At 44.7% G+C, this 15,179-nt stretch overlaps 2 protein-coding genes across 3 annotated transcripts; one reads left to right on the top strand and one right to left on the bottom strand.

Moving 5' to 3' along the window:
• The first annotated feature begins 261 nt into the window (after nt 1-261).
• Nucleotides 262-4,473, top strand: foxf1 (forkhead box F1). The gene is made up of 2 exons (XM_084160465.1): nt 262-1,538; nt 2,790-4,473. The coding sequence occupies exons 1-2, from the start codon at nt 569-571 to the stop codon at nt 2,951-2,953; spliced, it is 1,134 nt and encodes a 377-aa protein (XP_084016591.1). The 5' UTR covers nt 262-568; the 3' UTR covers nt 2,954-4,473.
• Nucleotides 4,474-6,402: 1,929 nt separating this feature from the next.
• On the bottom strand, nt 6,403-14,925 carry mthfsd (methenyltetrahydrofolate synthetase domain containing). Of its 2 annotated transcripts, none has more exons than XM_084159422.1 (8): nt 14,751-14,925; nt 14,494-14,597; nt 10,925-11,038; nt 10,463-10,576; nt 9,211-9,301; nt 8,979-9,091; nt 8,717-8,842; nt 6,403-7,697 (listed from the first exon to the last, which is right to left on the bottom strand). In XM_084159422.1, the coding sequence occupies exons 1-8, from the start codon at nt 14,776-14,778 to the stop codon at nt 6,786-6,788; spliced, it is 1,602 nt and encodes a 533-aa protein (XP_084015548.1). In that variant the 5' UTR covers nt 14,779-14,925; the 3' UTR covers nt 6,403-6,785. The 2 variants fall into 2 exon arrangements, with proteins under 2 accessions (XP_084015548.1, XP_084015547.1); XM_084159421.1 differs by lacking the exon at nt 10,925-11,038 and adding an exon at nt 10,755-10,868.
• Between the last annotated feature and the right edge of the window lie 254 nt (nt 14,926-15,179).

The following is a 15,179-nucleotide window of genomic DNA, read 5'->3' as shown; positions in this document are numbered from 1 at the left end:
AAAATAAAAAAAGGATACTTTATTGATCAATAAAGTGTAATTTGAGTGTTAAGAAAGATCCCTTCACTGATTCTGAGTTGGAAAAAAACTGCTCCCAGACAAACTAAAGCCAGGCAGATGTGCTCACACCACAGCCCATCACGATGGAGTGGGAGGGGACTGGGCGGGCCCCGCGCGCCAATGACGTCCTGATGGTCAAGAGCTCGAGCAAGCAAGGCGCTGATGGCAACGGATAAGTAAAAGGCGAGCTCCTCCGGACGCACGAGAACACACCGACTGAAGTTGAAGTAGCTCCCGTTGCTCCCCCATTTCAATTTGAACACTCACTACGGATTTTAGGGTTCACATTGGCTAAGGAATTTAGGCACCAAAAGGAAGAGCGCAATAACGCACGGTTTACAGAAATTCAGCTTTGCTTTTGACCGTGTGTAGTTCCACAGCATCGAGATTATTGGTAACCATTTAAACCTTTCTTTGATTATTTATACGAAGTTTCTAGAACTACTTCAAAACGAGGACGTGGATATTTTTGTCAAACATTTTTGCCATTGCGCAGATAGGCTAACTAATGACGGCAGAGATCCAGCAGCCCCCAGCGCAGACTCCTGCCCAGAGCAGCCCGATGTCTGCCCCGGAGAAGCCCCACGGACAGACTACTGTGATGGAGACCGCCTCCTCCACCACTAAAACCAAAAAGACCAACGCAGGGATCCGCCGCCCGGAGAAACCCCCCTACTCTTACATAGCGCTGATAGTCATGGCTATCCAGAGCTCTCCCACCAAACGCCTGACGCTCAGTGAAATTTACCAGTTCCTCCAGAGCCGCTTCCCGTTTTTCAGAGGCTCCTACCAAGGATGGAAGAATTCCGTGCGTCACAACTTGTCCCTGAATGAGTGCTTCATAAAGCTGCCCAAGGGGCTCGGACGGCCCGGGAAGGGCCACTACTGGACTATCGACCCAGCCAGTGAGTTCATGTTCGAGGAGGGATCCTTCCGCAGGAGGCCGCGGGGCTTCAGGCGTAAATGCCAGGCGCTGAAGCCAATGTACAGCATGATGAATGGCCTGGGATTCAACCACCTCCCCGAGTCCTATAACTTCCAGGGAAGCGGCGGGGGCCTGTCCTGTCCGCCCAACGGCTTGTCTCTGGACAGCGGGATTGGGATGATGAATGGACACTTGGCAGGCAACATGGAGGGGATGGGACTGGCCGGGCACTCCATGTCCCACTTATCGGCCAACAGTGGACATTCCTACATGGGGAGTTGCGCAGGATCCACGGGGAGCGAGTACCACCACGACAATTCAGGCTCGCCCCTCCTCACCAGCGGGGGAGTGATGGAGCCGCATCCCGTCTACTCAAGCTCGGCCTGGGCTCAAGCGCCTTCATCCTCTCTGAATAACGGAGGTTCTTACATCAAGCAGCAGCCACTGTCTCCCTGCAACCCCGGAGCGAACCCGCTGCAGCCCAGTTTACCCACGCACTCTCTAGACCAGTATAATCTTCATCAGAACGGACACAGTAACACGGACTTGCAAGGTAAACGAACATCTCCAAATGATTACGCATGCATTTTACAGTCAGTCATACCCAATAAAATGTGTGCGAAATAAACACTAGGCCTAGGCTATAGCCCACTAATTGCTTTGAACCAAATAAAAAACTTCTAAAGTAAATTATAAACGAGGTGAAGAAAAATATGAAAATATCTAGGCCTATGGAGCATTGCTTCGTAGAAGGCAGATACAATCTTAACAAACGAAGATTGCATATAGTAGGACTATAGCAATAATTTAAAGGTCTTTAGGCAGCCTTCGCCTACTGCAATCAGTGCAGTGGGCAAAGATATGGACTGAGCACTGGGCATGCTCAGTGCATTTGTTTTCACATAGGCCTACAACAACTCCAATATGCCACAGTTTTTTGCGGAAAATATTGGTAAAAATTATGGTTCTGTTATCTTGGAAATACGGAAATGGACGCAAGAAACCATCGTCTAATTATCTAGCAAGGAAGTTAAGTAATTCAGTTTCCTGTCCTCATTTAACTGGCCAAGGAGTGGGACAACTAACAAACCCTCACTCTGTTTTCCTAATAAATTCCTGGAGGTGGTTTCAGGAGGCACGCGGGTGGCACGTCTTCTGGGACATGTGTTTAGAATGGTGCCAATCTAAAGACAAGAACAACAAGCGCAAGCCCGAGCCAGCCAGCTCAAGCCCCGAGGCACACGGTCCTCCGGGATTCGCGTGCGAGCAGGCCACTGTCAATTAGTACTATCCCACCATCGAGCTCTCCAGACGGTTCTCAGCCCCAATCAGAGGGGTAGACAGACCGGGGTTTTCCCAAATTAAATGAACGATTGTCTACCCAAATAATACGATGCACAATATTACAATTCACCCTATAAATAACCAACTAGGCCAACATCAAAAAGCTCAGAAGTCACTTTTGAAAATAGGCCTATTATTTTTTAAACATTTTATTTCTATAGACAAAGGTAAATGTGTTTTATTATTATGGATAAGTTAGGGCTATATGCAATCCCCCAGTGGCAATACTAGTTTATTATCTTTCCTTTCCCAACAAATATGTATTTCTAACTAATTTGCTACCACCTTTTCTTTAAAACCCTGGCCTATATCCTTTTCGACTTGTGGTTCTTACTAGCCTATTCAAAAAGACATCCATACGGTTTTTGCCAATTGACAGCAACACACTCACATTGGGTTGGCATGCTATATGGCATAAGGTGATTCAAAATATGATTTACTCTTGTATCTGTTTTCTCAGGTATTCCACGGTACCATTCCCAGTCTCCCAGTATGTGTGACCGGAAGGAGTTCGTCTTCTCCTTCAACGCGATGACGTCCTCAACGATGCATTCGCCCAGCAGCAGCTCCTACTATCATCACCAACAGGTCGCCTACCAGGACATCAAGCCCTGCGTCATGTGACAGCACTTACAGTGAATAACGGACATCACTGACTTGAGCCACTAAAGCCAAAGCGGCTGCAGGGCTGAGACGAGCGAGCAACCCAAGGATAGAAGGCAGGCCCTGGAACGCGCTGTAAGAGAAGCAACAGTAACGCCAGAGAACCCATAAACTAAACTACTTTTCACACAAAAAAGGATTTGGTACAGAGACATAAATACGTGCGAAAGCAGATTTTGTTAAACTTCAATGTTGATCTCTCTCAGAAACCAAAAAGGGAGTGGACATATCACAGAACAGCCTTGTGGTGTAGGCCTAAGCTGTGGGCTTTTTCAAGAAATGTCTGTGTGCCACACAAGAGGTAAAGCAGACACCGGTTGACACTCACCTCATGCATCTCAACCCCAGCTGCCGCTTGGTACTATAGCTCTGCGGGCGGATGACTACCACTTGAGAATATTTTACAATGTACAATTATGTGTATTATTTTTGTTATGCATTCAAAAGATATACTGCGGGGACATTTTCATTGCTCATTTATCCGGGTTAGGCTACTCGGCTCCATCGAAATGATAGTTAGATTTTTATTTTATTTTCTGAGAAGTTTGGACTAAGCTATTAGGCTACACCATGCATTGCATTTTTTAATTAACAACAATACATTATCTGAATTAAGGAAAGATTAAGGCACTTTTTTTGAATAGCAAAGCGCAACATCTTATTTATTCTGTGCATATTTTTAATTGTACAATTATAGCCACAATCTGGAAGTATGCTTTATTGGCAATATTTGCCATGATGCGTTCTTATTTGTTTTAAAACGGAAATGGAAGATAAAGATGTAAGCACTGTTAGTTACATGTCTATTTAGGTGTATATATCCGTGTAGACACCCGTTATTTTTCAGCACTGTATAAATTGTACATGATGTTATGCTGAGTATTTGCATACTCGAGTGTCTTTAGATTAGTCTGTATATTACTACACACGATTTGTATAAAATTAAACGTATTGGCATGCAGTTTGTTTAACTGGCTGAAACACCTATACAATTATTTCTGTTTCCATTATTTTGACACTTCTCGAATGTTCTTTTTTTCCCTAGGTTAAAAAAATGTTTTTTTAGGGACAATTATACATGCTGATACAGTTCAGTCTATTCCACTGTGTGGTGCAACAGGAAGGCCTTTAAATCTTTTTGGGGTGTTCTATTTTAGTTGTCTTCAAACTATTCGTCATAACACAGCCCTTAATATTCAGATACTGGTAATCAACCAAATATTTTCATGTGAAAATAGGCCACACATATTTAGGAATTGATTGAGGTTTAGACAAGAATAGGCCTATAGGTGAACACTTCTAATTCATTAGTATAGGTTACATCCATTAGCCTATTGATGGTCATGTTAAAGGAGTTAGCTAACAACACAATAGCCTATGGTTGGATATAAAATAAGACAAATATCTGTTGGAGGTCGAAAACTCATGTCCAATGTGTAACTGTGTAATCGGAGTGTATGTTGCAATTAACCCGTAACAAATCAAAGCCAGCAGTTAGAGGGGGGGGGGGGGGGGGGATTCGCCTCGGATTCGGTTTCAAAGAGAGGGAGGAAAACGCGTGGCCACCGCCGAGAACTATTTATCCTTCTCTTATAAAGGCACAACAGGCTCACAGACTGCCTTTTCTGAAATACGGCATTCTGGATGTGGGGTTGTTTTTACTGAAATGTAGTAGGCTGTTGTCAGTATAGCCATTGCTAAATAACATTTAAATTGGAGTTATTATTTTAATGTGTGGTTATGTATTTTTTCAACCTTGAGATTATGGGTTATTCTCACTGATAAAACATTACGTTATCTGGTTTGCAATTTTATTTTTTTTAAGTATCCGAATACTTGTTGCTGTAGATGCTTGTAGGTCTACATTGCTAGAACTAGAACTAGTAAAGTAAAACATATATTCGAATGAAACAATACAACAAATGCTGCATTCACTATCAAAACGTTTTGACTGTAATATTGAAATACTGGCTGTTCAAATGTAATGTATTGAACCATTAGTGTAAGAAAAAAGATTTAGGACTACTCATATTCTAGAAGTAGCCCTATTATATCAGTGTCTGAAGAAATGCCTCCAATTGCAATGGAAAAATTTAATCACACAAATATTATATTCGGCATTTCAATAGTCACTTCAACTTGATGTTAGTGTTTTTATTATATTCAAGTAACCACTTTAGTTGCACTATAACCCGAAAGTTGATTGTAAAAGAAAAAGTTGTTTTTGCTACTTTGAGTATAACAATGAATTAAAACAATAGTTGTTACCTACAAGAACACATACAGTAATAACAAAACTTAAGTGTTTTCTAAGTCAAGTATTGAGCATATTCTCAGTGATATTCTCACATTGGGCCCCATGCCCTGCTGTGTATGCGTCTGTGTTATCTCACGAGGAGGTGACCACTCTCTGAACTCCAGCAAAATTCCCTTGTATGAGCAGAGCACACAGGGGCAGCAGGCCCAGTAGCTACACACTGCAGTGGAGGGACCACACATTAGCATGCTGATGACGTGAGCCGGGGCGCAGCACCTCTGTGGGGCTGAGATTCCTGCTGGGGCTCCACAGCTGTTCAACGGCATGGGCTGGATGACAGCTCCATAAAAAGCCTGCCTGGGGTCTGGTCTAGAGAAGCAGACATGCTATGTGCTCGTCCCTCAGCCTGAGTCTAAACTACTCTGAACTGTAGGACACCTCTCTGGCCAAGCCGAGCATTAGTACAGCAGCTATAAGTCACTGTGTTAGGCCCACCAGATGCACACAGGTCGTCACCAGGTTAGGGCGCTGCAGATAGAACAACCTCAAACTGTGGCCAAACTAGGTTCACATATCTAAGCCATCAGACAATGGGGGGGGGGGACATGTCTTGCCTGCCATAATGTGTGTGTACCTGCTGGTTATACAACATCTCACTTCGAGGTACTGTATGTTTAGCAATAGATAGCCCCGTGAGGTTCGCACATCCAGTTTACTACGGCTGCTGCTGGTCTTTTTATCTCCTGCTCCCCACATACCACGCTCAGTCAGACTAATTGGACATGTCAGGCCCTCTGATAGGCTATACCATGTGTTATGCCATTAGCTACCCACTAGTGAGAGGAGCACTGGAAAACAGTCAAATTCTGCCATAATACATAAACAGGTCATATGAGAGGCTAGGACACTTGATGAAGGGTTAAACAAACACACCAGCTCACCATCCATCTTGGTATACTGTTTTCCTCATCTGTTTTAGCTTTAGGTTCATATTTTCCTCAGATTGTTTGTCAGTAGGATAACTTGCAACAATAGCAACACACAGTACTGACAGACTCCAGCAGTGCATGGTGTGTACACAGATCATCATCTGACAGTCATAGGTTGATCAGTCCTGGGTTTTGAGTTATAAAGAAGACAAAATGGTTCAAACTCGAACTCAAAGTATGGTTTATTTAGTACACAAAATATCCTGTGAATTCTGATGGCATTACATGTGGGGCATTAAACATTGCCTCTGCACAAAGAGACTAACAGGGAAAACTCCAACCTATCCTTCCTTTGTGACTGGCAGACAGGCCTGCCAGTGTGGATGAAACTTCTGTATAAGAACACTTCAAACGTAAATGGAGTTCGGTGTTATCAATAGCAACCCTAAAAATCATAACGACAAACCAAACTCTGCTTAAGGCATTAAACATATTTTCACACTTCATATTGGTACAGTGAAGGTAGCATCATTCCCTTCCATGAAACACAGCCTTTTATTTCTGCTGGCTTTGCTTCTGTTACGTAGATGAACAGAGAAGCAGGCAGTTACTCGTTATGGTTGAGCTCCTGCTTGGGGGAATCTGCCTCGGCTTCACTCATACTCTCTCTACTTTCTCTAGCTGTATTTTTGGGGCCTGTATTTGGTCTGGGCCTCCGGTTGCTTGGACCTGGCCTCCTGCCTCCCCTCTGGCTCTTGGCCAGCTCAGCCTGCAGATCGTGGCCGTTCAGGGAGAGCCCCTCCAGGGCGGCCAGGGCCTGGTCTGCAGCCTGTGGGTCCAAGTAGTCCAGGAAGGCCCGATGCTGAGCACCCTGCCAGGTGAGACGGATGGGGGCTGCCTCCCTCTCCCGGAGAGCAGTCTTCAGCTCGCTGACACGCAGCCCAGCAGGGATGCCCCCCAGGTACACTGTGGTCACGGTCAGGGGGGGCCTGCGCTCACGGGGCTCGCCATCTTCCTCCCTGACCCCATCCCTGTCCCCCTCTCTTCCCCTCCCCCCCTCCCGGCCTCCTCCTCTGCCTCTTCCCCTGCTTCCATCTCTGCCTTCACCTCTGCCCCCCTCACGGAAGCCCCCATTGCGGAATCCCCTGACCCTCCTACCCCCTTCTCTGCCTCCCTCCTGGCCTCCCTCCCCATCACCATCCCTACCCCCCTCTCTGTCCCCCTCCCGCCTCACTCTTGGTGGGCGTCGTCTGGGTTTCTGCTCAGTCTCCTCTCTGGACTCCCCATTGGGGTCCCTCTCAGAGTCCTCTTGGGTGTTCCGTCTAGGCCTGCGCCTGGGCTCACGTCGGGGTCTATCACCCTCTGACCTGGGCTCCCTGTCCCTCCGGGGCTCCCTCCTGGCCCTCTCCCTGGGCTCCGGGGGAGGGTGGGTCCCCAGGGTCACGTCCTTCCCTTGCTCCTCCTCCAAGGCCCGGAGCTTCTTCAGCACAGGGATCTTCTCCAGCATCTCAGCGTTCAGCTGCAGGTACACAACAGGACAGGCTCAGGACCACTAAGGTCATATCACAGCAGGGCTGCTCAAGGTCAGCAAAGGCACTGGGTTAAGGGAAGCCCAGCTCTGGGTCATGCCAAGAAGAATGGGGTTTAGTAAAGTCATGGGTTATAAACAGCATCAAGAAAGCTGCTGTTTGGTGCCTGCTCATGCAGTTGTAGGTGAACATGCAAATGTTCAGTGCATGCTAGATTGCCGATGAACTACACCAACACCCATGCATGACTAGACTACTCAACAAACCTCAAAGGGCACAACAACCAACACAACAGTACTCCATAACAACACATCCATGCTTACAGTACTATACAGTCCATGAATGCAGAGGAAACAGACTGACGGGGTCTTCAGGAGCACTGATAACCTCTCTGACCGTATCATCTTTATTGTGGGGGGATATTCCACTTCCCTGGAAAGCTATATAAAGACAGCTCTCTGATTTCCCAGGGCAGAGCGTGTCTGCTAAGGCTTTGATGGCGGCTGCTCCTGTACAGGATATAATGGGCTATTGTTTTTACTTTGGCCCCGGTGCCCTCTCTTTAACTGGGCCCAGCACAGCCAGGCTGGCCCGGTAGAGAGGCCTTTGATGATCAGACATGGCCTTCCTGTCTACGGGGTCAGCGTGGGTCCTCAGGACGGGCATGGCCGTCTTAAGGGACCCCAGAGGTAGTGTGTGCGCGTGTGTGTAATGGTTATACTTCTACGGCTAGGTGAGCAAACAAAGCTCAAGCAACACGGTTTGAGGTGCAGCCAAAAGTCACTGGAAAACTACAGAAGATGGGCGCAACTTTGGGCTCATTTTGAAAGCGGTTTTCTAGCTCAAATCATTGAGGTTTCAGCCATTCAGCAACACACAGCAACTAATAGCAGTCGTATTAGTAAAAGCAGCAGTTGTAGCTTGCAGCAACAGTAGTTAGAACAACTGCATAAGCAATGGAATGAATCATATTGAGCAACAGTAAAACGGGTGAGATTTAGTGTTGTACCTTAGTCCAGATGATGCCCTGTGGCTTGGGGCGTTGGCAGTCTGTCTTGATGACTCTGGTCGGGGTGAGGATGTAGTCCACAGTGAGGTCATGGCTCTCAATCAAATCCTCTGGGATGTCCAGCACCTGCATAAATTCACAGACATCAAGCACAGAAACATATTGCAAAATCATAGGAATCTGGAGCATGAAGCAACACTTATCCAGTTTAAGACCAAACACTGTGTGTGACTTCATGTTGTGGGATAACCAACAAGCTAACCTGGCAGTCATGGACGATGGTAACCACCACAGTAGATTCCGTCACAGCCCCCATGCAGAGCATCATGGCATACTCCATGTCCGCAAAGCCCTCTCCTTTACCTATCCGGTAACCTGAGGAGAAAAGAGAGATGAGATTAATCCTAACAGTATGCATGTTGGTGCTGAGCTGGAACTTTCCTGGACCAGGGTAGGTGACCACAGCCCATAGAGGTCTTTTCTCTGGCTCTCACCTTTCTCAGACACGGCCACAGAGCCAACCACCAGAAGATCCACCTGAACCTTGGCATCCAGACCCACAGGGACACTGAACTCCTTCACTCCCTGCAGAGAAGAAAGAAAGAAAGAAAGAACGAAAGAACAGGTGCTCCAGATCACAAGAAACATTGGATTCAAAAACGTTTACATTTGAAACCCCACACACCAACTAGTCTTGGAACAAAGCATTTGGTCTTCTATGGTGGATTCACCAAGTTGTATAGTGAGAGGGACAGCATGTTCATGGGGATAATGAATGGGATGTGGTGAATGAAGGAGTTAAAATGAGATGGCTCAGTTGGTAGAGCATGGCGCATGCAACGCCAGGGTTGTGGGTTCGTTTCCCACGGGGGGCCAGTATGAAAAATGTATGCACTCACTAACTGTAAGTCGCTCTGGATAAGAGCGTTTGCTAAATGACTAAAATGTCAAATGTAATGTGCACAGGGGCTGGATGGAGAGGGATGGATAGTGCTGCGTAGGGGTGGGTGTTGGGTGAGAAGTAGTGCTGAGCGATTACTGCTTTTTGAGGTAATTTTTTTCAACATTAAATGCACTATGCATTATGTGGGTTGAATGCTGTAACACAGACTAAAACAACTAATAAAAGTCCCATGATGGTAGTGACTGCCCATGACTGCTTATCACTTATTAACCAGCAGTTTATCACATTACTTTAATAAAAATATTTCAGTTGTGTATATTACATTTGATGACTATTATTTCATTCCAAGTCATCATCCCATCTCTATGGAGCTGCTGCCTACGCTGTCTGACAAAATTACTATTTCAGTAGTTCTTCCAAGTAAATAAACCATACTTTATGACTGTTGAATAATACCTCACGAAGCAACTGCTCTCTATGTATTCCCTCTTGATCATGCATTCTTCTATCTCTTACGTAGCAGGCGTAAAAGAAACAGACCGGACAAGTAGCAGCACAATGGATTATGGTCATTGAATTTAATTATCAAGTTTTCTGCACTAAACTATTTAGGACATTGGTCTGTTGGAAACTACAACTCCCTACTACATCGCACAGTTAGGGCATGATCTGATTTATCTCTAGAGAAACTGCCACGCAATGTGCGTCTTGAGCTCACATAAAAAAAACGTACAAAATGGAATTCAAATAATTGAACCGAAGTCAATTAGTTGTTTAAAAAACAAATAAAGAACCGACATTTAATTGAATCGCTCAGCACTAGTGAGAAGGGACTGACTCACCTGGGAGGTGGAGCACACTCTCAGTTCTTCTTTACTTGCTCCCTCAGGCGGGACAATCTTATTGAAGAGTCCTGTGCGAAGGCGAGGGGTCGGCACCAGCAGGGTTTTCCTCGCCTAAAAGCAAGAGGCCAGAGTTTAGTAAGCTAAGAGAATATAACCATAGACAGATGAGCTAAGGGCGTTTAATACAAATAACCTAATTCCAGCACTCTATGGTTATGATCTGGTGATGGAGACTCAACACTACTGAACCAATGACCCAGGCTCATGGTGGCCTGTGACCCAGGGATACCTGCAGCACGGCCAGCCTCGCCCCCTCCAGCGGCTTGTCAGGGTCCACCTTCACCTCGTCAGTTTCATTGAATACCTGCAGCTCCGACACCTTGGCGCAGGCTGTGTGGGCACCCTGGGGGCAGAGAGGGGGAGAGGGGGTAAGGAGAGAGGATGTGAGGGCTCACTTACATCCAGGGTGATGTAGCGTGCCTGCTGCTGGGGTCGGTCCGGGTTTACTTTGACTATCTGGCTGGACTTGAACTCCTGCAGGGCTGAGAGACGGTCACAGGCCGGGACCGCACCCTGACCACACAGACAACCACACACAGCAAGACAAGCACGCACCCCCCCCCCCACACACACAAAGGGTTCAAAAGCATATGTACACCACTGTTAGCCTACTGGTAAAAAATAGGTTTTCCTAAAATAGAGATTTTACAACAGGTCAAAGACAAAAGTACTATGATAGCTACTAGCTTACAATATAATATAGCAAATAAGGTAGCTAGGCTAGCTATAGCCTGAAGACCCGAAGCTGAATTGCATAGAATTGTACTTCGGCAGAAATGAGCGTTTGGATCAGGAAAGTTTACTCTCACGACCTCTACATGCCAGAATGCTGAAAAAAAGTATACTGGTTGTCTGTTTGGTTGGTTCTTTTGCAGGTAGGAATGTGAGACAAAACATCTACTGAGTAGCGTTATCAACCCGACCTTCCGTATGCTAGTCATCTGTATATCGTTTGTATTTCCTGTTTCTATTTTCAATACTGATGCAATTTGCACGTGACAAACACTTGCACAATATGGCCGAGCCTAACCGAACGACAAACACTTACAGCTAATTGTGAGGAAACGTGCATTGGTTGACTGAAGGTATGGCAAATAAATCTGGCAGCACAACCAATTGGCAAACGTACTGCAAATTGAGAAATTATGTGACTAAACTCAATAAAATAAGAAACTATACTATGAAACAAAGATAAATGATAAAAAGAATGATATCAAAAAGCTTTGGAGCACCTTAAATGACATTCTGGGAAAAAAGGCAAACTCAGCTCCATCATTCATTGAATCAGAAGGCTCATTCATCACAAAACCCACTGATATTGCCAACTACTTTAATGATTTTTCATTGGCAAAATTAGCAAACTTAGGCATGACATGCCAGTAACAAACACTGACACTACACATCCAAGTATAACTGACCAAATTATGAAAGACAAGCATTGTAATTTTGAATTCCGTAAAGTGAGTGTGGAAGTGGTGAAAAAATTATTGTTGTCTATCAACAATGACAAGCCACTGGGGTCTGACAACTTGGATGGAAAATTACTGAGGATAATAGCAGACAATATTGCCACATCTTCAATCTAAGCCTATTAGAAAGTGTGTGCCCTCAGGCCTGGAGGGAAGCAAAAGTCATTCATCTACCCAAGAATAGTAAAGCCCCCTTTACTGGCTCAAATAGCCAACCAATCAGCCTGTTACCAACCCTTACTAAACTTTTTGAAAAAATTGTGTTTGACCGGATACAATGCTATTTTACAGTAAACTAATTGACAACAGATTTTTAGCACGTTTATAGGGAATGACATTCAACAAGCACAGCACTTACACAAATGACTGATGATTGGCTGAGAGAAATTGATGATAAAAAGATTATGGTGGCTGTTTTGTTAGACTTCAGTGCGGCTTTTGACATTATCGAGCATAGTTTGCTGCTGGAAAAATGTACGTGTAATGACTTTACTCCCCCTGCTATATTGTGGATAAAGAGTTACCTGTCTAACAGATCACAGACGGTGTTCTTTAATGGAAGCCTCTCCAACATAATCCAGGTAGAATCAGGAATTCCCCAGGGCAGCTGTCTAGGCCCCTTACTTTTTTCAATCTTTACTAACGACATGCCACTAGCTTTGAGTAAAGCCAGTGTGTCTATGTACGCGGATGACTCAACAATATACACGTCAGCTACTACAGCGACTGAAATGACTGCAACTCTTAACAAAGAGCTGCAGTTAGTTTCAGAATGGGTGGCAAGGAATACGTTAGTCCTAAATGTTTATTTTTTATTTATTTAACCTTTATTTAACTAGGCAAGTCAGTTAAGAACAAATTATTATTTACAATGATGGCCTACACCAGCCAAACCCGGACGATGCTGGGCCAATTGTGTGCTGCCCTATGGGACTCCCAATCACGGCCGGTTGTGATACAGCCTGGAATCGAACCAGGGGGTCTGTAGTGACGCCTCAAGCACTGAGATGCAGTGCCTTAGACCGCTGGGCCACTCGGGAGCATGTTTCAAAAACTAAAAGCTTTATATTTGGGACAAATGATTCACTAAACCCTAAACCTCAACCAAATATTGTAATGAATAATGTGGAAATTGAGCAAGTTGAGGTGACTTAACTGCTTGGAGTAACTCTGGATTGTAAACTGTCATGGTCAAAACATGTTGATACAACAGTTGCTAAGATGGGGAGAAGTTTGTCCATAATAAAGGGCTGCTCTACCTTCTTAACAACACTATCAAAAAGGCAGGTCCTACAGGCCCTAGTTTTGTCACACCTGGACTACTGTTCAGTCGTGTGGTCAGGTGCCACAAAGAGGGACTTGGGAAAATTACAATTGACTCAGAACAGGGCAGCACGGCTGGCCCTTAAATGTAGACGGAGAGTTAACATTAACAACATGCATGTCAATCTCTCATGGCTCAAAGTGGAGGAGAGATTGACTTCATCACTACTTGTTTTTGTAAAAAGTGTTGACAAGCTGAACGCACCGAGCTGTCTGTTTAAACTACTAGCACACAGCGTGGGACACCCATGCATACCCCAAAAGACATGCCACCAGAGGTCTCTTCACAATCCCCAAGTCCAGAGCAGACTATGGGAGGCGCACAGTCCTACATAGAGCCATGACTACATGGAACTCTATCCCACATCAGGTAACTGATGCAAGCTGCAGAATCTGATTAAAAAAACATTAAAATACACCTTATGAAACAGCGGGTACTGTGAAGAGACACACAGGTACAGATACGCATACACGCGCTAGCACACACACCTACATTGTAATATTGTTGTATGGTGGTATATATATATATATATATATATATATATATATATATATATATAGTGGTGTAATAATGTTTCATGATGTACTGTTTTATATTTTGTTTTATGTGTGATGCAAGTACCTTAATGTGTTTGGACCCCCGGAAAGGCAGCAGCTAATGGGGATCCCTAATAAATACAAATACATGTGGTAACATTCGGCTATTGTTTACATATTGTGTATCAAGTGCAATGTGTCAACAGATTGAAAATACAAGTAACAGAACCTACTGGCGACTGTTGATACCCTAGCTCCACCTCCTACAGCCAAAAGGACCAACAGCGTGTACAACCGGTAAAGTGTAAATATGATTTTATTCAACTTGACTTGTAGAGACTACTGAGTTTTTTTTTTTACAGCTTCTTCTTTCAAACTGATGTCATGGTGTAACCATGGTAACAGTCTGATGTTTAGGTAAGGCTAGCTAGCTACATTTATTAGTGCAGACCAGTGGCTGTGGAGAGTGCACAATAAACGTTTGACAATACTTTTCAAAATGGCTATATGGGACCAGCACATGCAAAATACAAATTTAAACTACACAGACAAACAAGAGGGTGCAAACTTATTAAGAGGGCTAGGTTTAGGAAAAGTTCAATCAAAATGCAGTACACTGAACCTCCAGAAATGCCCTACCTTAAAATTGGGGATTCTGTTGTGCACAGGCCTTGGAAAGTTTGCAAGATTCTTAGCTTCAATGTAATCCCAAACTTTCTCTCGGATGTCCCATTTCGTGGCCCCTAAACAGAAAACAATTAACATGCTTGATGAAATGGCAGTTTTGAAGAAGGGGTAATGTAAATCGCAACTTCATTACGGCAACTGCTAGGCTACCATCCATTGGCATGCGTTAGCATTAGTGACTTTACGCCAAACACGCAGCAATCATTTACCGGGATTAATCGTAATAACGGCCTCCATTGTCCTCTCGTCGAAGATGCAGACAATTCTCACAAATCACTGACGATTAGTCAAACTATAACAAAGTAACCACAGTTTGATTTGCGCACGTGGGAGTTCTGTAACATTGTAGCAACAGCTGCTTGTCAGGGTTGTTTTTTTCTGTATGGTAGCTCGGTGAGACCAAACCTTACACCGTCAAAAGCAAACGTGGGGTGCATTCATTAAGCCAATTCTATTACAAAACGTTTCTTAAACGATAGCAACCACTACCAACGGGGGGGACATACCTGAATTTGTCCAATAGAAACGCTCGTTTTAGAACTTTTGCAACTCTTTGGACAAACGATTGCAGCTGTCGATTCTCCGTTGACAAGTCGCACACTGCACACATTTATTTAGCCAATCAGCTAGGTGTAGTT

The sequence above is a fragment of the Coregonus lavaretus genome (genome assembly GCF_964263955.1).
Source record: "Coregonus lavaretus genome assembly, chromosome: 4".
Taxonomy (NCBI): domain Eukaryota; kingdom Metazoa; phylum Chordata; class Actinopteri; order Salmoniformes; family Salmonidae; genus Coregonus; species Coregonus lavaretus.
Note: the sequence above shows the minus strand (reverse complement) of the source record. Positions and strands in the feature narration are given on the sequence as shown.

What these genes read in the sequence shown, in the direction of transcription:
- foxf1 (XM_084160465.1), top strand. Translation starts at nt 569, where the DNA reads ATGACGGCAGAGATCCAGCAGCCCCCAGCGCAGACTCCTGCCCAGAGC. An exon ending in CAGTAACACGGACTTGCAAG is followed by an intron (nt 1,539 to 2,789) that starts GTAAACGAACAT and finishes CTGTTTTCTCAG; the next exon opens with GTATTCCACGGTACCATTCC.
- mthfsd (XM_084159422.1), bottom strand. Translation starts at nt 14,778, where the DNA reads ATGGAGGCCGTTATTACGATTAATCCCG. An exon ending in CGTTATTACGATTAATCCCG is followed by an intron (nt 14,598 to 14,750) that starts GTAAATGATTGC and finishes TTTTCTGTTTAG; the next exon opens with GGGCCACGAAATGGGACATC. An exon ending in TGTGGCCGTGTCTGAGAAAG is followed by an intron (nt 9,092 to 9,210) that starts GTGAGAGCCAGA and finishes TTTTCTCCTCAG; the next exon opens with GTTACCGGATAGGTAAAGGA.